General features: G+C 39.2%; 1 protein-coding gene across 10 annotated transcripts in view; it reads left to right on the top strand.

Moving 5' to 3' along the window:
* Positions 1-23,684, top strand: part of KIAA0825 (KIAA0825 ortholog) — a 556,500-nt gene that overhangs the window by 347,651 nt on the left and 185,165 nt on the right. For 2 of the 10 annotated variants that reach the window (XM_073589385.1, XM_073589311.1), the window contains exon 20: positions 6,389-7,577. The exons of the other annotated variants lie outside the window; for them this stretch is intronic. In XM_073589385.1, coding sequence (XP_073445486.1) covers positions 6,389-6,425 — 37 coding nt within the window. In that variant the 3' untranslated portion in view covers positions 6,426-7,577. Of the gene's footprint in view, positions 1-6,388; positions 7,578-23,684 lie in introns of those variants that run through there. 10 annotated transcript variants of the gene reach the window in all.

The raw sequence follows: 23,684 nt of genomic DNA, 5'->3' as shown, positions 1-23,684 counted from the left end.
GGGCCAGTGTGCCAGCCACAGGGGGCCGTGTGTCAGCCACAGGGGGCCAGTGTGCCAGCCTCAGGGGGCCGTGTTTCAGCCACAGGGGGCCCATGTGCCAGCCACAGGGGGCCCGTGTGCCAGCCACAGGGGGCCCGTGTGCCAGCACAAGGGGGCTATATTCAATATAAGGTGGCCATATCCAGAATAAGGGGGCTAATTTTAGGATGGGGGGCTATGAGGGACATATACCCTATATGATTTGTTAGACGGACACTGGCATTATAAGACGGACCCCATTTATTAAAAAATTCTCTATTCCTTCACCACATTTGGGGGTGCGTCTTATAATCAGGTGCGTCTTAAAAAGCGAAAAATACGGTATGTTTTTGTTTTGTTTTTTGTTTTTTGCTGACAGTATAAGACTGTGGTAATGTTGGTTCTCCATAAGCATTAAATGATCTTGAACCTTTAAATTTAGCCAAGTATCCATTTTCCATTATTAGTTTCCTGAAAGGGTTTGCTTCATCAAGACAACCATTCTTGAAAAGATTATTTTTCAACTGGTGAAAGTTTATCCAGCCATACATTTCTACTACTGCAGGTGAAATGTAAAATTACATTAAATGAGTTGGTGAATATGTTGTAAATGGATTGGTCAGGTTAGTATCTCTCCTTTCTTGCTCCGTTCTCAAGGGGTGTAATATGGGCAGCAGTTATGTTGATGGAAAAAAAGTTATGGGAGCTGTATTTTCAGAACATTTTGCATCAATCAATAGTAAAACTTTGTAATATATTTATCAAATCTGCTTTTTTCACTTATGAACCGCTTTTTCGCCTCTTCCCTGTGTCCTGAACTCATTCAATCAGGAAAAAAAAACAGTACCCATCTTTTTTGCTCAAGACAAGATAGACTGCCCGCTTACTGATGTATCGGGTTATAACTAATACAAGAAAAGTAAAGTTGACCGCCACATCCAAAAAAATAGATAAAATCTTCAAATTTTATTCCATAAGTATCAAACAATTACAGTAACATTCACATGCTGGTGGTAGAAAGACATTCTCTATGACTAAGGGCACACCGAGCACCAGAAACAGCACCCATTGCATGTAAACGACAGATTTGGTCATTCACTGCATGGTGAGTGATTTATTCACTTTTTTTTGTTATAATTAATACTATACTCTATGGAAAAAAAGAACAGAAAAAGGAGAGAAGAGCAGAGGGAGAGAAACAGATTGTGCAGATTTTATTTAGCTTATGTCAGAGCTAGATTCCCATCTACACTACTTAGTTCTGCTGTATTTTCTTTCTCCATGCCGCAACGTTCTGTCTGTGTCTGTTAAAAGGAAAAGGGCAGGAATCCATCTTTGTGTTTAGTGTATGGAAACATCATAGTTGTTATTTTCTACCCACTAGCTCAGTCAATTGCAAAATAGAGTTAATGATTGAAAAAGAAAAAAAATGGTGACCAATGCAGAATACAAGTCACATATAATGGCCAAAAATAGGGTTGTTCACAACGAACAAACACAACAACTTATTCAGAAAAGTTACCTGAATGTATAGTTCCACTTACCATCATGGTGTTTTTTGTTTTTGTTCACTTCTCTACCATTTCTCTCTGCAGCGGCAGCTAATAACATGTTATAACACATTTGATAAAGCTGTAAAAGCTTATTAAAGTGTTTGTGTAAGGGAGGGACAGGAATGTAGTCGTAACCTGAATAACCGCAATTTCTGTGTCCAGTCCTTACCCTACAGAAAACTGTACTCTTCTCTTCAGCATACGTGCATCTCCATATTCAGCTTCCTTCGGGCACTTCCCAGGTAGCGACGGTCCCTCTTTCAGGTGACCCCCAGCAATGGAGACACAGTCCAAGTTAACTTTAACATTTTCTTTACTGGATACTTCACACGTTACATCCACAGTTGGTACATCGTGACATTTACTGGTTTCCTCATCTTTCCCTTTCTGGATGTCACTTCTGTGAAGTACAAGCCCGAACCGGACTGTCCTAGACTGCTCCCCAGTTCATTCCTGGCCTGACCTCGCCATGATGACAATTCCTTCTGCCTGTTTCGCCCTAGACTCGAAATCATCAGTCACCAGGTTTGGTTGCCTCTGGTAAAGCATCCGGCCCGTTTGTACCGATCTTGTCGAAGCTCCAACTTCTTCATCTCATCTGCCCAACTGGCTCCTGCCCTATTAGCATCTGCCCAGGCGATAAGTTGCCACATCTTTCCTTTCCTGTTCTAACCCACTGCTATGAAACACAGTGGCCGTAGGTAATGTGGGCTGCATCGCTTTAACGTTGTGTGGCTGTCAAGCTGTCGGGGTCTATAGCCCATGTGGACACAAGGGCACGCTGGCCCCTTCTGACTTAACTTTCTACAAGCTTCCCTTTTACTACCCAGCAGCCTTTCCTACAATTAACCCTCTATAAACAACCTATAAAGCCCACTAGTATGCCTCCCATCTAGTGGCCCACAACAGAACTACACTTACCCTTATCTATAGGAACTATATACTAAAGTGCGCTCCTCTAATGTCCCCCAGAAAAGGATGCACTGACTTACCCTAACTGTACATGAACATCAGTCACATTATATTATGCAATAGTATACTAAAGGAACCCAAAACAGTTATAATACAGTTCTCTACAGAAAGGTAACACGTATATACATGTGGCAATACCATAAAAGATGAGCGATAATACATGTTTCTATGTAGCAGTACCGCAGGAATTTATCATAGACATTATCAATTAGCAATATGTAAACATTAACAATCAAAGGGCAATCAGAGGGAAGCAAGAAGGACATTATATCTCACCCCCTTACAGTTGTTCAGGATTTATATTTTTATATTTTATATTTTTTAAAATAAGAAAATTTCCTTTCTTTGACTACTGGGGCCAGCAGTGGAGAGGCAACAATGTATCCATGGAGGGCTTGTAAACTCATTTTATTATCATTACAGTAGGCGAGCCTGAGAATCCTGAGAAATACATCTAAAGGAAATCTGTTAGCATGTTTTTACATATGTAATTATTGTAATAGATGCTTGTCCACAAATAAAAATTATCCTTTTTTTAATAGAGATCCAATTTGTCACTCATAATAAAAAAATTTAGCTTAGGAGTCATGTACAAATGACGCTGGCATTGCACTGGGGGCTTTTAACAAGTGCTTTGGCTTACCCCCAGAGCACTTCCAATCTGATGGCTTCTACCATAGATTTCTATGATTGGCACATCAGATCTCTTTAAAAAAGGTATATATTTTTTACCATGAAGTAAGCATCTACACAATAAACTCTAAAACTTTTTCATGATGTAAAACAAGTTCCTTTTAAACTCTATAAATGAAATCGGAGTCCAGGCCAGAAGACTACTGCACATGTTTCCATTGATACTTGGCTCTATATAGTACATTTTAATTACATTTTATTTGCAGCTTAAGTAAAGTAAGAATCCAACTGAATGTACAGAGTTAGAATGCCAGACATCCAACTCCATCATCTCTTTGGAAGATTTTTCTGTGTTAAATCTGTTTCAATTTGATGTCTGTATAAAATATGTCTCCGAATTGAGTCTTCTCCTCCACATGACAACCTCAAGTGAGATACACAACACTGACTAGGGAAGCAGGAATACAGCACATTACAGATCACTTCACAAGCAGCATAGAACCCACAAGAATCCAAAGTCAGAGCGGCTGACTGTAACAGCAGGGGGCGAGAAATATGTCAGTGCTTGTCACTGGTAAAAACATTACAGTATGGCATTGCAGTAGCTTTTACCTTTGCAAACTCAACTTTAGCCACCCTGCAATGTGCATTCAGTTCTGTGAGCTAGAATTGTGGCCATGGAGAAAATTGGAATAAAATATTAATTATTTGAAAATTTTGAGGCTGTAGGATTTTCCTATATGCACAGTAGTTTTCTACAGTTTTCTACATTCCAGTTGTATGGCTGTACAAAAAGGTGAACACAATATGTTTGCTCATCAATGATCCTCGCTGCCCCTTTAAATTAAAATTTTGGATTTGTTTAAAATTGTTAATTCCTGTTTTCATCACATCGCTGTATGACACATTTTTGTCATTTTTTTCCCCAACACTCTGTGAAATGTTAATCACTATATTCACGAAATCTATTTTAGCAAGACATTTCAGCAATTCATAAATGAGAAAACATGGCCCATATATTGAGTGTGACACCGCTTCATTAAAATCTTCATTTTGAGAACACGTTTGTATCTTTGTGTGCGCTGAATAAATGTGCATCCGTGTCTACTTATATAAAAGAAGCCATGAAAAAGGTGTAAATGTATTTTTCTTTCGTAATATTTGATAAATGACATATTGTTCTTGACGTGTTAACACCCTGAAATATATATCCTAGAATATATTTAATTTATACAAGTGCTCTCAAAATTCGTAATGTCTGTGATGTTTTCCTGACGTGGTAGATTATGTAAAAAAATGAGAGTGATACCACGTGTGTTTTGTTGTAATATTTTACTGCAGTTTTCTGAAAAGTGCATCAAAATTTTAATAGAACCACTTTGTGGACTCACCCGAACTTTGTAACATCTGAAATTAATTAAGATACTGAACGTCTCGGCAGCCAATGTTGTAGGTGTAGTGGACATATCACTGGGCTGTCTATATTCCAGACGTAATTGGGATATCTAGGACTATGTAGAAAGAAAAAATGTGCCCAAGCATTAACAGGCAGGTCGTTGCTATCCACCGGACTATTGTGCTCGGCGCCATTCTTCAGTGCAGCGAACATAGACTGCAACCTGCAGGTGATTTAGCTAGTTCTGCTGATGTCACATTGACATAGCAGAAGCTTCTTTTCCGCTCTGATCTGCTGACAGGGCGGAGCTGCCGAAAGATTGAAAGACGTCAATCTGTGTCAATGAGATGAGCCTGCAATTTTTCCGGCACGTCAGCTGATATCATTAGCTGACCTGTGCCCCTAACAGCCATGGGTGGAATCGCAATCCACCAGCGGATATTAACATGTTAAATGCTGCTGTCAAACTCTGACAATGGCATTTAACATGCTTGTGCTGGAAGCGTGTCACTAATCCTGCCCATCTGCATCCGTTTCACATGACCGTATGTTGCCGATGGGTTTGCGTGACAACCCAGGGTCTGCAGGAGACCCCTATAGTTGTCATTGCCGGATAGCTATGGGCGTCGACCGATGGCGCTCATAGCGAGCGAGCATTTCGCTACACAGAGCAGGGTCTGTGTAGCACAAGCGGTAGTATGATCGCAGCTTCTAGTCTCCCATGGAGTCTATTGAAGCAAGTGTAAAGTAAAATAAAAAGTTGTTAAATGTTAAAAAAAGAAAAAAAATAAGTTTAAATCACCCCCATTCGCCCCATTCAGAATAAAACAATAAAAAAATACATATTTGGCATTGCCACGTTCAGAATGTCACAATCTATCAATATATAAAAAGAATTAACCCGATCGGTAAACAGCGTAACGAAAAAAAAAATCAAAACTCCAGAATGACGATTTTTTTTGGTTGCTGTAACATTGCATTAAAATGCAATAACAGGTGATAAAAAGATCCTATCTGCACCATAATGGTATCGATAAAAATGTCAGCTCGGTGCGCAAAAAAAATAAGTAGTCACCCAGCCTCAGATCACGAAAAGTGGAGAAGCTACGGGTCTTGGAAAATGGCTACTTTTTTTTTTTTTTAGGAAAATTTGTTTTGTTTTTGTTCACCATTTAAATAAAAAATAACCTAGACATGTTTCATATCTACGAACTCGTAATGACCTGTAGAATCATAATGGCAGGTCAGTTTTAGTATTTCTTGAACTTACTTAAAAAGAAAAATTGTGGAATTGCACTTTTTTTTGCAATTTCACCGCAATTGTTTACCCTTTTTCTAGTACACGACATGGCAAAACCAATGATGTCGTTCAAAAGTACAACTCGTCCCACAGTAAAGAAGCCCTCACATGGCCATATTGATGGAAAAATAAAAACGTAATCGCTCTGGTAAGAAGAGAGTAAAAACGGAAACTCAACAACGATAAAGGTATCCTTCTACCATATTGGAAAATTCCAGCATTTTTAAGCTGTTGCATTGGATTGAACTTTCATTGTTTCCCCAGTCATAACGACTCGTTCTTATATGGTTGTGCTTAGTAGTGTAATTGGCCAGAATAACTGGAGTGCTTTGTTCCCTTTACTGTGATGAATTATGGAGCTTCCATGAGTTGGACCCCCACCTATCAAATATATGCAGTCTATTCTGACTTAGTGGCATTATTTTAGTTTTATGTCAAAAAATAATCCTTGTAAGCTAAAATATAGCAGAATGAACAGAAAATAATATAATATACCATTGTTTTTTTTTCTTACAGCCATTATCAGTCAATGAAAAAATTCACATTCTTATAGTCAGTGACACAGCATTTTCATGCATTGTGCGCCCAAGTGATAATTAATACGGCCTAATTCACAACGTGATCCCTGAATTGATGTACTGTCACCGATGCCCCTTTTTCAAATCAAACCTTGACAGGGGTTTAACACCCTGGAACAGGTCATCATGTGAAAATACTCTTGCCTCTCACTATTTGTCTTCAGCCAAGCAATGTATATTACGAGAGGGGACGGAGAAAAGGGAAGAAGAATAATTATAAATGAAGAGTGACGCGGGCTGTGAAGAGAACATATGTTCGAGCAGGCAGAGGCAGTGGTGAATTATATCATTTCATGATGAAGCTGCACTCGGGCTGAACGGACCTATTCCACAACCTGATATATTTTATCACTACTGTATTTGGACTGTCATAGTCTGAGAAAGATTTTATGTAATTGAGAGTCAGCTCTGATCTGTGTGATCAGATGGAATGAATGGTGCTATGGGAAAGGAGGAATTGTGTTGTAATTGAGCAAGAAAATCACATGTTTACTATGCTGAATATGAGCCAATATATAATAGCTATTCTGTCTTTCCCATTGTCATTCAAGAAGTGAGAAATAATAAAAATAAAAAAAATAAAGTCTATGGCACTGCACAGTTTCCTATGTAATATTAGTTTCTGTAGAGGACTGTGATGTGATATATTAATAGAGATGGAGAGTAGTGAATTAGAATAAAGTTTTCTGCTTACAAGTAATTATGTAAAAAGTCTTGATTTTTATTGTAAAGCAAGTGTCATGTTGTGTTCATAATGGAATGCATCATTAAGTTTTTTGACTTCTATCCCATAATAATGAAGGTAAAGATTTATGTTCAGTTTGTACAGTAATGTGGGAGCTAACAAACATCCTTGCCTCGTGCCTTCAAACTGCATTACACTTACATTGCTGTAAATCATTTAGTTGTAGGCAGTGGTATTGCGTGGGTTGCCAGTGCCCCCTAACTTGTGGACCATTACCACTCCCTGAGTCCTTTCCATCAGTCCATTATGAAATTCCTTATCTCCCAAGCACATGTATTCATTTTAAGAAAATACTGATGTTATTATGTTTTGGCCTTTGAGCACTTTATTATTTTCTGCATTTTTATGAAATCCGGCATAAAATAAAAAAAAATGAAACGTTCTTACCGCATCATTGCTTTCTCAATCCAAGGTAATAAATTTCTGTCAAAAATCCTTGTGACTTGGCTTAAAAACTACCTACTACATCTCTTGAATCCAGCTCTCAACAAGGCTTCACTAGATGTAGACTAGCTGCTAAAAATGTAGGAAAGATCATATCAGTCTCTGTATATGCTCAGGATCAGTCACATCCACCTTCAATATTGGGATCAGGATCAGTCACATCCATCTTCAATGTTGTGCTCACGATTGTCACATCCACCTTAAATGTTGTGCTCAGGATCGGTCACATCCACCTTCAAAGTTGTGCTCCGGATCAGTCACATCCATCTTCAATGTTGTGCTCACGATTGTCACATCCACGTTAAATGTTGTGCTCAGGATCGGTCACATCCACCTTCAAAGTTGTGCTCCGGATCAGTCACATCCATCTTCAATGTTGTGCTCACGATTGTCACATCCACCTTAAATGTTGTGCTCAGAATTGGTCACATCCACCTTCAATGTTGTGCTCAGGATCAGTCACATCCATCTTCAATGTTGTGCTCAGGATCGGTCACATCCACCTTCAAAGTTGTGCTCCAGATCTGTCACATCCATCTTCAATGTTGTGTTCACGATTGTCACATCCACCTTAAATGTTGTGCTCAGGTTCGGTCATATCCACCTTCAAAGTTGTGCTCCGGATCAGTCACATCCATCTTCAATGTTGTGCTCACGATTGTCACATCCACCTTAAATGTTGTGCTCAGAATTGGTCACATCCACCTTCAGTGTTGTGCTCAGGATCAGTCACATCCATCTTCAATGTTGTGCTCAGGATTGGTCACATCCACCTTCAATGTTGTGCTCAGGACCAGTCACATCCACCTTCAATATTGTGCTCCGGATCAGTCACACCCATCTGCAATGTTGTGCTCATGATCAGTCACATCAATCTTCAGTGTTGTGCTCAAGATCGTTCACGTCCACCTTCAATGTTGGGCTCAGGATCAGTCACATCCATCTTCAATGTGGAATTTTGATGGAGAGTAGGCCTTTTACACTGTATCCTCCTTTCTTGCATGCTACACTTTCACAGCATTGTTTTGGTGCTTCTTTCTGTAAGCTCCTTACATATACTCAGCAGAAGGCGGTGATCTGAATAATAGTGAATTGCCTGAATACTCCATACATGTTTAGTTGAACCGACCAGGTTTGCCCCCTATCTCATCTATTATTTAATTTAGCCATTGAACCATTACTCTATCATTTTCAACATACCTCAAGTTTTCAAGGTTTTAAAATTGGTGAGGGAGAGTTTTTGTGGATGACATCATTCTAATGATTTCAAATCCCAAACATTCCTTAATGAATCTGCTAAATGATTTTAATAGGGTGGGAGACTTAAATGGATCAACTGTGAACATGGACAAGTCAGAGACTTTCCTCCTCAAAGGTACCAGTCAACCACTTTGGTTAATATATATACCAATGACTTGGAAAGCAAACTCTTACCTACTTATGGATCAAAATCACTAGATCTTCCCTTTTTAGAATTATCTAATATTAACCCATATATTCAGTCACTAGAATCCACTTTAAGGATATGGTGCTATTATGCCCTTACTTATTTCAGTAGAGCAAATTTACTTAAAAAAGGATCTGTCACCTCATTTTGGCGGTCTATGTAAATGATTTTGGTCCGGTCCGATGGGCGGTGTTTTGGGTCCTTTCCTCCACCCCTCTTTGGCCGCTGTCCACAATATTTCTGTGAATTTCCATAGTTGTCCTCCATATTACGCGCGTGGGCATTGCAATCTTGACTCGTGCACGCTCAGTATGCTTTGCCCAACTGCGGGCAAAGCCGAAATGAGGTGACTGATTCCCTTTAAAGTGGTAGAATTTCCCAAATTGCTTTACCTAATCCAAATTCTACCCATAGTACCTAAAGCCAAAAAAGTAAAACAAATCGGTTATTTATACCGATCCTATATCTGGGGGTGAGACGCACCTGTGAAAACAACCTCCAAACCCTTATCATGCGCTATCTGTACCTAAACTGAATGGTGGCATACATTTTCTCAACATAAAACTATATAATTTGGCTTCTCTCCTCAGTGAGGATGGAGACTGGCTGCAGGTTACGTTTATATTCACAGATTATTCTATTGACCTACAGTTCATCTCTCATATATCTCTCACATCAGCACTTCACTTGCCATTTTCCCAGCTCTCTTGTAATGTCTGAATTAATCCTTTATTAATAACAACCTGGAGAGCATGGTGGACATTTGTTGTCATTACACCCTATCTATTCCATCTTTCTCACCAAAATTCAAAACCCTAACTTCCAACATGGACAATCTCATCGTACTTTTTACTTTTGGTATGAAATGGGACTTAGATCTATTCATAATTCATTATGAATTCGCTCACTTAGACATATACTCACTATTTATATCTCTGTGATTTAAGGGCATGAAAATTAAAAGTTGGAAAATTGCAAAATTTTTAATTTTCGCCAAATTTCCATTTTTTTCACAAATAAACGCAAGTTATATCAAAGAAATTTTACCACTAACATGAAGTACTGTCACGATCCATTTTTGGATCGATGTCAGATCTGGATCCTCATATATAACCTTTTTTCCTTTCAGGCCATCGGAGGTCAATGTCAGTTTTTCTCCCCAGTGGCCGCTGGTGTTACTGCATGTTTAGTTAGTCTTCTGGTGAGTTTTTTCCCCCGGTGGCCGCTGGTGTTACTGCATTATGATTAATTATCTATGCAGGTGGAAACCACTCCAACCTTCCTACATAAGCTCACCAGGTGCACCAACTAACTGTTGGTGATATTGTTCCTCCTTGGAGACCAACCAAGCTGGAGTTCAGGAGCTGACAGAGTTCTGTGTTGCTTCAGTTGTATGCTGTTTTCAAGTGGCTACTCTGCTGTCCTGGAGCATTGCAGCAGAGCAAGCTAAGTCTTGTCTTTTATTTTATTTAACCCCGAGGTTTCTGTATTGCCTTTTCCTTGGGTTTTGGTGCAGTTTACTTTATTCCCTGTCTCACCTCCTGTGGGAGGTGGTTAGGGTTTAGCTCAGGGCTAAACAGGAGATAGGGACAGGTTGGGGACTTGGGGCTCACTACCATTAAGTGTACCCCCAAGTTAAGGAGAGTCAGGGCACCCCCTTAGCCTGAGGGGCAGTTTAGGGGCCTTGGTTCCACATCTCAAGTTTTCCCCATACTGCCCCGTGACAAGTACAATGTCAGAATCACCAGGATCCATGGAAGCGTTCCAGAGTTATTACCTCATAAAGGGACAGTGGTCAGAATTTTAAAAATTGGCCCGGTCATTAACGTGCAAACCACCCTTGGGGGTTAAGGGGTTAATGTAAAGCGTACCTCCAGTTACAATTTTTTTTTTACATTTCATAGAGCATGTAAAAAAAAGCCACACTATTGAATGGTTTTATTACCCATTACCTAGTCCAGTAATCTTACAGTTCACATAACTGTACAGGCACTGGGGCTGATTCATTAAGACTGGCATTGTACATACCAGTCTTAAAGCGGCATTGTGGAGAAGGATGCACTAAATTCATTAAGAGGTGAACACTGCTTCTTAGTGGTATGCGTCTCTCAAGACATTCTAATCCGGTGAGGAATTAGAGTAACATTTGTTGCATAACTAATGGTGTAACGTCTGATGAATTTGGTGGCCGGGCGCTGACACACCCCTTCCCACCCATCCTCTGCCCACTTCTGTGGAGCTAGTTGGCATTTGAGCGAAAACACCAAAAGTTGCAAAATGTAGCCACTTTTCAAAGTGTTTTATCACATAAATCTTCCATAAACACGTTGATAAATCGTTCCCACTGTCTTTTTTCTACAAGATACATAAGCAGAGCTAACAGAAGCCATACAGGGTGTCTTAGTAATACGAGGGGCCAAGGTTAAGCGCAGAGACAAGACTTGGTGATGTCATCTTAAACCGCTGTGACTGAGTACAAAGGACAAGTGATTAATTGAGCTGCTTGTGTCATCATATACCTTGGTGTAATTTCATTCTGTAAATTTCTATTGAAAAATCAATAAACATTCAGTTATAAAAAAAAGGAAATGGTTGATGACAGTGACACACAGTTCCATTACTACACGTCAGAACATATACGATTTGTGCCCTGAGGAAGAAGTCTTGAATGACTTTGAAGAGCGTTGAATGAAAAACCTGGAATAAAAATACTTTATTATTATACTTCCATCTGGATCTTCATTGCCTACCAGCAGCGTGGATAAACCAGATTTGGCTCTTTTTTTCCCCTCTTTCTAGCAGTGTTGGCACTCGCTCTCCCGGGGCTCCCGTGCAGTTGTCATGACACGTGACCCCTGTGCCCAATTATCGCTGGCATCACTTCCCCCTTGAATTGAACATGAAGAGAAAGTCAAAGATTAGCTGAATCCTGTATTTCCTCTTCATGTTGGTCACAAACATCGGGGCACCTCAGGGGTGTGTTTTGTCCCCGTTACTGTTTTCTCTCTATACGAATGATTGCATCTCTTCAGCAGACTCAGTAAAAATCTTGAAATTTGCCGATGATATGACACGATTGGTCTCATCAGGGGAAATGCTGAGTGAGGTGAAAAGAATATGTGACTGGTGTAAAGCCAATAATCTTGTACTCAACACTAAAAAAACTGCTGAGATGGTTGTGGATTTTAGGAAAGATCAACATGAGATACTTCCAATCTACATCCATGACGAAGTGGTTCTTAGGGTCACAGAGACCAAATTCCTTGGTGTTATCATCTCTCATGATGGGGGAAAAACGTGGATGATGTTATAAGAAAAGCACAACAGAGGATGTTCTTCCTGCGTCAGCTGAAAAGATATGGTTTGTCTATGAATCTGCTGATCTTATTCTTTAATGCTGTCATCAGATCTGTGATTTGTTCCTCTCTGATAGTCTGGTATGGGGGAGCCACTGCGCATGACAAACTCCGCTTACAAAGGACTTTCAGAACAGCAGAGAGAATTATAGGTTCCCCCTGCCTAAAATCCAGGATCTTTATGATAAGAGTATTCGATCCCACGCATTGAAAATTTCATCCGATCCCTCTCACCCGGGACACTCCTCATTCCAACTACTCCCTTCAGGACGTCGCTTCAGAGTCCCCAAATGCAGCACCAACCGCCATATGAACAGCTTCTATCCACTCTCTTTTCAACAATTAAATCTTCATGTGTAGACTATATACTGTATCTGTCTTGTTAGATGTTACTTGTATCTGTTGTTATATATTATTTTGCCTCTTTGCCACAAAGAATTCCTTGTATATATGTAATATGTACTTGGCGACAATAAATTTGATTGATTGATGTTCAATGTGTCCGAAGGCAAGGACAATGACGCTAGTGCTGGTGGGGCTTGATCATATTTATAGATTCTCTTTAGGGAATGTGCCAAGTCTAGTATTTGTTACCGACAATTCTGCATCAAAATTTTAAAAAAAGTGTGTTTTTGTGTGAGTTTTTTAGGCTTTTTTTTCTCAGTCATTATTATGGCTAAAAAACATTGCAAGAATTGCCAATCTGAAACTGCTTCACATCTGCAAGGAAAAAAAAAAAGCAATGTGTGCATGAAATTTCAGGAATCTCATAAATTGCTGGCACTAGGAAATGCTTCTGTTCTTGTGACTAAACTGCATGAAAAAAATGTGAGAAAAACACAGCAAATGCTTAACGTGTGCACATACCCTTATGGCAGGGGAAAAAAATTTTTGTCAGCTCACCAAACAGTAGCAAATGCGAAGTCTGGAGCAATGCAATCAATCCTGGGCGGTGCAGGGAACTTGGATTCCGAAAAATCTTGTAGCCACAATACTTAGGAGATGTTCCAGCAACTTTGACCAAAGGATGGTTAAAATCAAAAGACTTTATTCCAAAGAAATGATTAAAAACAGAATAGATGCATAAAAAACATATGGTTCACCAATGTGGCAGACGCTTACGCGTTTCGGACTAGAGGGTCCTTACTCATAGCTTAACATCTTACAAAAAACCATATGTTTTTTATGCATCTATTCTGTTTTTAATCATTTTTTTGGAATAAAGTCTTTTGATTTTAACCATCCTTTGGTCGAAGTTGCTGGAACATCTCCTAAGCCTTATGGCAGGGGTCCCCAACCTGTAGCTCGGGAACTACATGTGGCTCATGGTCCCATGAATTGTGGCTCGCGACTGTCTGCCAGCTTGGTGCATTAGCTCCAGGACTAGAAGACAGGTATGAAGAGTACATCTCAAAATGGTGAATTTTGTGATTAGCCATGCACAGAAGAGCAGATTTGGATGTCAATATATGTCTTGGGGTTTAACGATGTTTTAGGTATGGTACGCTTGAGGATGATATTACCTGTTAGAGAAGATGCTCAAAGCTGGATGTGACAGTGTGTTGGGCGTGCTTGATGGGAGAATACTGAATGGGGGCATTGTAGGAACCCCTGGACCTCGGAGTACTGCTATGGAGTGATTTCTGTGGAAAAGCTTAGGTTATCATTATACCTGTAATGGGGCTTTGGTTGACACTACTTCAAGTGGGGACGGGAGCAATGTGGCTTGTGACCCTCTCTCTAAGCTGCCTTAAGGTTTCATTGCTACACTGCTTTGGACACTTAGGGGAGGCCAACATTTGCCAGCTTGTCAGCATGGATGTGACGCATGTGGTTCCAAAACGTTCTCCTAGGAACCATATTTTAGAGAAAATATATATACTCATATTGTGTATATGAATAGTGATTCGTCAGTGCCAACTTTTTATACAAAAGAAAACAGAAAAACAATAATATTTTAGTCATCCTTTTTGCACCATTTATTTTACGTGTAAATATACGTTTTAAAGCTTTTATTCTTTTTATTTTTTTTTAATATATGCATTTTTTCATGTGTTTTACTACAAAGACTTTTTTTTTAGAAAATGCATAAAACAACACATCTAGAACATGCTGCATTGAGAAAAAAATCCCAAAATGATTAACACTCAAATGCAACCAGAAAATTCAACATTTGTATTTCAATGTACATTTCGCTACTGTTTTCAAAATCTGACTGTAGCTGCACGTAACATCAGGGAAAACAAAGCATAACACACATCTTTTTGCCAAAAAAAGCTATGTGTGAAACCGTCCTAAAATGGCAAGTATTGCTTGTGTTGACAAACACTCTACCAATGTTTAGTCTCTGTTCTCGTAGATCATATACAGTCAAATTAAATAGCAAATAAGTACAACTTTTGAATTTTATGATATTACCGGTATGTGCCAATATGTAATTAAAACAAAATTTGGTCTTTAGATGGTCTTAAAATTAGGCAAGTACAGCCTCAGATGAACAACAAAACATAACAATTTACACAAAATCAATTTTTTAGCAAAAACTAGGCCAAAATGCAGACGCAGTGTATGAAAACTTAAAACCACCCTATAAATCAATAGCTTTAATTGCATTAACTTGAATTAATAATGTCTGTATGATTTTACTAGTCTCTCACATCATTCTGGAGGAATTTAATCCCACTCCTCTTTACAACTTTGCATAAAATTAATTGAGGTTTGTGGGCATTCATTTATGCACAGCACTTCAATGCGGTTGCAGTCTGTAATTTTTCTGGGCCACTGCAAAACCTTGATTCTTTTCTTTTTCAGCAATCCTTAGTAGTGGTTTAGAGAGTAGTTAATTGTCAATTCAATGACTGCAGGGTGCCAAGGTCCTGGGGCCCAAAACATCACCCCAACGTGGAGGGGTATGAGATGTTTGTGATGATATTCTGCGTTTGGTTTTCACTCAACGTTGAGCAGGGCATTGATCTAGGCTGTTCCAGAAAAATGTTTCCAAAAATCATGTGGTTTGCTCACATGCATCTTGGCAAACATCAACCATGCCGTCCTGTTAGTTTAAAAAAGAAGAAGCTGTCTTCTGGCAACCCTCCGTTCAGTCATTTTCTTATTGTACTGTCATGACCTTGAATATTTAACATGCTAACTAAGGCTTTTAGAATCTGAGCTTTAGCTCTTGTTCTTTTTGTGATTTCTCTGAGCATTGCACGGTTTGAAATTGGCATATATTTGCTGGGACATCTACTCCTGGGAACATTGTCAACTGTCTTGAATTTTTTCCACTTGTGAATAATCTTTCTTTCTGTGCAGTGATGGCCTATAAGTTGTTTGGAAATGGCCTTATAAACCTTCCCACAATGATGGACAGAAACAATTGCTGTTCTTCCCGCCTTGGCATAGTGTTAACACAAGCCTGAATGCTTGAGACCAAAAAACTGACAACCTTCTGCTTTTATAGAGGTGGTCACACTTGCTGATGAAGAGTTAATCAAGAGTTGACTAACAGCACCTGGCTGTTACTTGCCATCTAAAGGGGGCTTTACACATAGCGAGATCGCTAGCGATATTGCTAAAGCACCTATACTTGTTGGTATCTGCGAACTCACAGTGACATGAAGAATCATAATGGCAGATCAGTTTTGGCGAACATGGTAAAACACTACAAAAAACAATTGTGGAATTTCACTTTGTTTTGTAATTTCACTGCATTTTATTTTTTGTTCTCATTTTCCAGTACGCTATATGATAAAATCAGTGGTGTTATTCAAAAGTACAACTCGTTCCGCAAAAATAGGCCCTCGCTTGGCCATACTGACGGAAACATAAAAAAGTTATGGCTATGGGAACAAGGGGAGCAAAAAATGAAAACGCAAAAATCGAAAATCACAAGGTCATGAAGTGGTTAGGGGTTGGCATTATTCATCAGTTACAGCTGTAGAAATTGCTGTACCTGAAAAAGCATACGTTATTTAAATATAGTTAACCGTTTTTTCGAGATGAATAAGATTGGGTCATAATGGGATTATAAAAGAAGAATGGAAGGGAGAAATGCTGATATATCTGGAAACCCTTTATTCAATATAAAAGCACTTCACAGGCATAAGAAATTACTCTTTTAAAAAATAGTTTAAACACCGGAAAACCCCTTTAAGAGTGGTGGCTCATCTCGACCTAATCACCAGAGATTCCTGAATGCCCCAAGCAATCAGCTATTGTGGTAAGAAGACTGAAGCCAGCCCAAGAAAAGTCTAAGTTGCTCCAGTGGTTTAAGCTGGTTCTGTCAATGACATTTGGTCCATCATTAAAAAATCACTCCAATTAAAACTGTATTCTCTTAATATATTAAAATCATATTATATACAGTGATGTGAAAAAGTGTTTGCCCACTTCCTGATTTCCTATTCTTTTGCATGTTTCTCACACTCAAATGTTTCAGATCACCAAACAAATTTAAATATTAGACAAATGTAACACAAGTGAGCACAAAATACAGTTTTTAAATGAAGGTCTTTATTATTAAGGGAAAGAAGACATCCAAACTTACAGGGCCTTATGTGAAGAAGTGATTGCCCCCTAAACCTAATAAGTGGTTGGACCACCCTTAACAGCAACAACTGCAATCAAGCGTTTGCAATAACTGGCAGTGAATCTTTTTCAACACTCTGGAGGAATTTTGTCCCACTCATCTTTGGAGAATTGTGGTAATTCAGCCACATTGGAGGGTCTCCAAGCATGAACTGCCTTTTTAAAGGTCATGTCACAGCATGTCAATCGGATTAAGGTCAGGACTTTGACTAGGCCACTCACTCCAAAGTCTTAATTTTGTTTTTCTGAAGTCATTCAGAGGTGGACTTGCTGGTGTGTTTTGGATCATTGTCCCGCTGCTTTCACCAACTGACCTTTAGCTTAAGGTCACAAACAGATGGCCAGACATTTTCCTTCAGGATTTTTTGATACACAGCAGGATTTATGGTTCCATTTAGCACAGCAAGTCTTCCAAGTCCTGAAGCAGCAGAAGTCCCAGACCATCGCACTATCCCCACCATATTTTACTGTTGGTATGATGTTTCTTTGTGTTACTTCTATATCAGAAGTAATGGGATATACACCATCCAAAAAGTTCAACTTTTATCTAGTCAGTCCACAAAGTATTCTCCCAAAAGTCTTGGGGATCATCAAGATATTTTCTAGAAAAACTGAGCTGAGTCTTTATGTTCTTATTGCTCAGCAGTGGTTTCTTGTCTTGGAACTCTGCCATGCAGGCCATTTTTTTTTACCAGTCTGTCTTATGGAAGGCTCATGAACACTGAACTTAAATGAGACAAGTGAGGCCTGCAGTTCTTTAGATGTTGTGTTTTTTTGTGACCTCTTGGATGAGTCGTCGCTGTGCTCTTGGGGTAATTTTTGTCATCCGGCCACTCCTGGGAAGGATCACTACTGTTCCATGTTTTTGCTATTTGTATATAATGGCTCTCACTGTGATTAGCTGGAGTTCTAAAGCTTTAGAAAATTTTTCATACCTTTTCCAGACTGATAGATCTCAATTACTTTGTTTCTCATTTGTTCAAGAATTTCTTTGGATCATGGCGTGATGTCTAGCTTTTGTGGATCTTTTGGTCTACTTCACTTTGTACAGCAGGTCCTATTTAAGCGATTTCTTGATTGAGAATAGGTGTGGCAGTAATCAGGCCTGGATGTGGCTAGGGAATTAGTTAATTTATGTTTTAAGGGGATGGGGGCAATCACTTTTTCACACAGGGCCCTATAGGTTTGGTTTTCCTTTTCACCTAATAATAAAGACCTTCTTTTAAAAGCTGCTTTTTGAGTTTACTTGTGTTATCTTTGTCCAAAATTTAATGACCGGAACTTTTTGCGGTTTTGTTTTTCGCTCCCCTTCTTCCCAGAGCCATAACTTTTTTATTTTTCCGTCAATATGGCCATGTGAGGGCTTATTTTTTACAGGACGAGTTGTACTTTTGAACGACATGATTGGTTTTACTGCGTCATGTACTAGAGAACGGGAAAAAAATTCCAAGTGCGGTGAAATTGCAAAAAAAGTGCAATCCCACACTTGCTTTTTGTTTGGCTTTTTTTGATAGGTTCACTAATGCTAAAAAAAAATTGCGCCATTTTCCGAGACCCATAGCATCTCCATTTTTCGTAATCTTGGGTTGGGTGAGGGTTTATTTTTTGCGTGCCGAGCAGACATTTTTAATGATACCACTTTTGTGCAGATATGTTCTTTTGATCGCCCATTATTGCATTTTAATGCAATATGGCGGAGACCAAAAATTCGTAATTCTGGCGTTTTGATATTTTTCTCACTACGCCATTTAGCAATCAGGTTAATCTTTTTTTATTGATACATCGGGTGATTCTGAACACGGCGATACCAAATATGTCTGTTTGACTTTATTTTTATTGATTTATTTTGAATGGGGCAAAAAGGGGATGATTTAAACTTTTATTTTTTTTATATTCTTTTTCATATTTTTAAAGTTTTTTTTTACTTTTGTCATACTTCAATAGCCTTCATCAGAGGCTAGAAGCTGCCACAACTCAATCGCCTCTGCTACATAGAGGCGATGCTCAGATCGCCTCTGTGTAGCAGATTTACTGCATTGCTATGAGCACCAACTACAGGGAGGCGCTCATAGCAATCCGACATAAATAACCTTAGAGATATCAAGGAGACTACTGGTTGTTATGCCAATTAACCGATGACCCCCGATCATGTGACGGTGGTCACCGGTGAGCACATTTCCAGCCAGATGTCCGGAAGCACTTGATAAATGCCGCTGTCAGAGTATCACAGTGGCATTTAACTAGTTAATAGCCATGGGCGGATCGCGATATTGCGGGCACATGTCAGCTGTTCAAAACAACTGACATGTCCCAGCTTTGAGGTGGGCTCACCGCCGGAGCCCACATCAAAGCGGGGGTACTGCCATCGGATGTACTATTCCGTCCGATGGCAGTAAGGGATAAAGTTTGTTTGGTGATCTGAAATATTTAAGTGTGACAGATGTGCAAAATAATAGGAAATAAGGAAGGGGGGAAACAGTTTTTCATGCCACTGTAGCATTGTGCACTTAAAATTGCTCATTTTGCCTTTCTACCCAGCTAATTCTTCTATTTTCCATTAGGTCTTTGATATCACATTATTAAAAACTGACTAGCTGAATCCTACTATGTAGAGAGGTCAATTTTCCCTGTATGAGTCATAAGTCACTGCAAAAGTCCCTGGCAGGGGGAGGAGCAGAGCAGCCAGGTAAGGAGTTGAAGAGGAGGATGATAAATGCCGGAGAAGAAGACTGTTTTACAAAGAGCCAAAAAAAGAGAAGAATTAGCTGGTTATAGAGGCAAAAGGAGCAATTTTCAGTACACAGTTCTATATAATTTGTTGACTGCAATATAATAAGAGGATACAAACTTTGATGGGAGTGTTTCTGGCCTTGGTAATGATGCTCACACATAACCAGTAACTGACTAAAGTGGCAATATGAATGATGGATTTGATGTCATAGCTGAAAAACTAATGGGGGGGGCAATGGTGCTGAAGTATAGAGGGATTGAATAGGAAAGTAATTCTTATTTTATTCTTTCACACATTTGTTGCAAATATCTCTTTTTTGGCAACACAGTTTTTATTATTTTTTAAAATTTGTCATGGACAATGCCTTTAAGTCATCCAAACATTCCCTAGAAGGACATGTAAAGGGTCTGTAGAAGTGAGACAACATCACTAATTAAACCTGTGTCCTCTTCTGAATTAAACATATAACATAATGACATTTATAAAATCTCAGTTAGACCAGAATCTATTGTTAGGGATAGATTTAGCTTTGGAAGGTGACAAAGAGTGTGTTTCCTGTTCCATTCTTGGCAGACTGCAGGAGACATGGTGGTATAGCTGTGTCTATATATCTGTTTTTCAGTGAACTTTATCCTACCACAATTTACCCAGCTTCCTTTACAATGGAAGAATTGTAGGACACCGGTTGTCTTTAATGCAGCCTTTCTGCTTTAAACCAAGTACAGATTCCCTCACATAGCCTCCTGATTAAACAAATTAACTGTGATGTTCACTGCAAATGTACACACCAGAGTGCTGGAAATGAACAGATACAATGGCCAAGCCTGTATTTAATTTTAATTAAATTTCATTCTCCAGCTCAATTAATCTACGTCTCCAAATGTCAGCAGGACTTAGGCAAATGGAGTGACATCTGCTGTACTGTACACTAACTCCGAAAGCTGACTGTATGCGGAAAGTTTACAAGTGCCTCTGTAAATATTAGCTGTCGGTATGAAGGAAAATCTATGAAAATGCATATATAGGGAGACATCCATTATAGCGAACACCACAAACCCTATGTGATGCCAGTGTATGTGTCAAACATTGTATACTTCACATAGGGGGCATCAGTGTGTTCCATGAAATCCTGATATGGGAAATTACTATTATTATAAAAAAGTGAATATGTAATATTATAATTATATAATATATCATTTGAGTTATTTAGCTTCCCATTTGCGCCTAGTTTAGCTGAAATTGGCTTTTGCTAGATACATAAAACCCCAAAAGACACAGAACTTTTTAGGATTTACATTGTGTTTGTGTACATGACGTACCAGCGCTAACGATGAAATGTTTATACATTGGCAGGAAATAAAAATCAGTTGTTTCACTTTAATCTAAGAAAAGTGCCAGTTCTTTTTTTTTTTGTAATGAGTTGTCCAGGGACAATTGGGATTGCAACCAAACTTTTTTGGATTCTTCTGCTTTATTTCCCCTTTTTTGTCTACCTTGATCAATAGAATAAAAAAATTATACAGTAGGGGTAGGCTGCATTGAGATGGGTCACTAAGGTACCCCCACTTATTCCTTTTTAATTTTTGCTTGCCAACTAGTTTTTATGCTTTTTATACGTAAACCCTGAATTGGTGTTGTTGTTTTTGCTATGGATTGATGGATTTTTTTGGGGATTCTTCTGCTTTATTTCCCCTTTTTTGTCTACCTTGATCAATAGAATAAAAAAATTATACAGTGGGGGTAGGCTGCATTGAGATGGGTCACTAAGGTATCCCCACTTATTCCTTTTTAATTTTTGCTTGCCAACTAGTTTTTATGCTTTTTATACGTAAACCCTCAATTGGTGTTGTTGTTTTTGCTATAGATTGATGGATTTTTATACTAGTTATATATAATGTAACACCCTAATATTACCAACATTGATAGGCAACACAGTCTAATCAAAATTTGTAAAATAAACACATACAGGAAACTCACTTCAAAGTCAAGGGGTAAAAATGAGATGGAATAACAGCCTGCATAGCAATGATTCTGAAGCACTAATCAATAGCAGACCATTAGCTCTACCCAGATCAAAAGTATACAGGAGATTAAAGGTGGCTGGCATAGCGGTAGGAAAGGTCACACTAGAACTACAAGAAACTTCATCTACACTGCAGAAACTTTAATTTAGAACAGGGGTCGGCAATTAATTTTCCCAAGGGGCCACATGAGAGACCGTGACTGTTGTGGAGGGCCAAACCAATAGGCTGAAATTAATTCTACTCAATATTAATTTCAATGTATTTTATTGATAATAATATTGTATCAATATTGAACAGAATTAAGTAGACTGACATCCCGCTATATATCATTTGAACCCGCGTACAGCCCCTCCCTATGTATACTGCATGAGCCCCACACAGCCTCCCCATATGCACTGCATGCGCCCCACGCAGGCTTCTTATACAGCTCTGGCAAAAATTAAGAGTCCACTGCAAAGTTTTATAAAAGTCAACTTCTCTATATGTCTGACAGCCATTCCATTCCAGTGTCAGTTGAATTCCAGCCAGAGTACATCTAATTCTACTTAATGTGCTTCTGATTAGGTGATCAACTGAACCAAATCTTATTTAACAAAGGAAAATATAAACAACACTGCTGTGGTGTTCTCAATCCTCTTGCAATAGGACAAACTGCATGTCAAAACAAGTGCTAGTAATATCCCAAAAGTAATAGGAATGAAAAAATAACTTTTAACCATGCCAAAGGAGTTGAAAAGAAAACTCGAGTGAGGAAAAGAAGGTCTCAATTCTGGATTTATTATCAGAGGGATACAGTGAGCATCATGTTGCCTCCATCCATAAAATTTCTAAGACGGCAGTCCATTACAACAAGGTCAAGCAGCAGACATTGGGGACAACGAAGCTACAGTCCAGCAGACCGGGATGACCGTCATCTTATTCGAATGTCACTCAGCAACTGCAGGATGACATCAAGTGACTTACAAAAGGAATGGCAAATGGCAGTTTGGGTGAAGTGCACAGCAAGAACAGTTCATAACAGGCTCCCAGAGGCAAGGCTCAAGTCATGTAAAGGTAGAAAAAAGCCTTTCATCAATGAGAAGCAAAGGAGAGCCAGGCTTAAGTTTGCCAAAAACCATAAGGATTGGACCATTGAGGACTGGAGTAAGGTAATCTACTCTGATGAGTCTAATTTTCAGCTTTGCCCAACACCTGCTCATTTAATGGTTAGGCGGAGACCTGGAGAGGCGTACAAGCCACAGTGTCTTGCACCCACTGGGAAATTTGGTGGAGGATCGGTGATGATCTGGGGATGCTTCAGCAAGGCTGGAATTGGGCAGGTTAATCTTTGTGAAGGATGTATGAATCAAGCCGCATACAAGTTTATCCTGGAAAGACAGTTGATTCCTTTTGCTCAGGCAGTGTTCCCCAACTCTGACGACTGTTTTTCCAGCAGGACAATGCGTCATGCCACACAGCTAGGTCAATCAATGTATGGATGAAGGAACACCAAATCAAATCCCTGTCGTGGCCAGTCCAATCTCCAGACCTGAACCCCATTGAAAACCTCTGGAATGTAATCAGGAAGATGGATAGTTACAAGCCATCAAACAAAGAACTGCTTAAATTTTTGTACCAGGAGTGGCATAAGGTCACCCAAAAGCAGTGTGAAAGACTGGTGGAAAGTATGCCAAGACGCATGAAAGCTGTGATTCAAAATCATGTTTATTCCACAAAATATTGATTTCTGAACGCTTCCAGAGTTAAAACATTAGTATTGTTGTTTCAACAAATCACCCCCCATAGCCTCCCCATGTGCTGCATGTTACCCCATAGTCTCCCCATGTGCAGCATGTCACCCCCCATAGCCTCCCCATGTGCAGCATGTCATCCACATAGCCTCCCCATGTGCAGCATAACA

The sequence above is a fragment of the Dendrobates tinctorius genome, unplaced genomic scaffold (assembly GCF_039654945.1).
Source record: "Dendrobates tinctorius isolate UK_male_01 unplaced genomic scaffold, ASM3965494v1 ptg000003l, whole genome shotgun sequence".
In the NCBI taxonomy this organism is placed as follows: Eukaryota; Metazoa; Chordata; class Amphibia; order Anura; family Dendrobatidae; genus Dendrobates; species Dendrobates tinctorius.
This window is presented reverse-complemented; position numbering and strand designations above follow the sequence as displayed.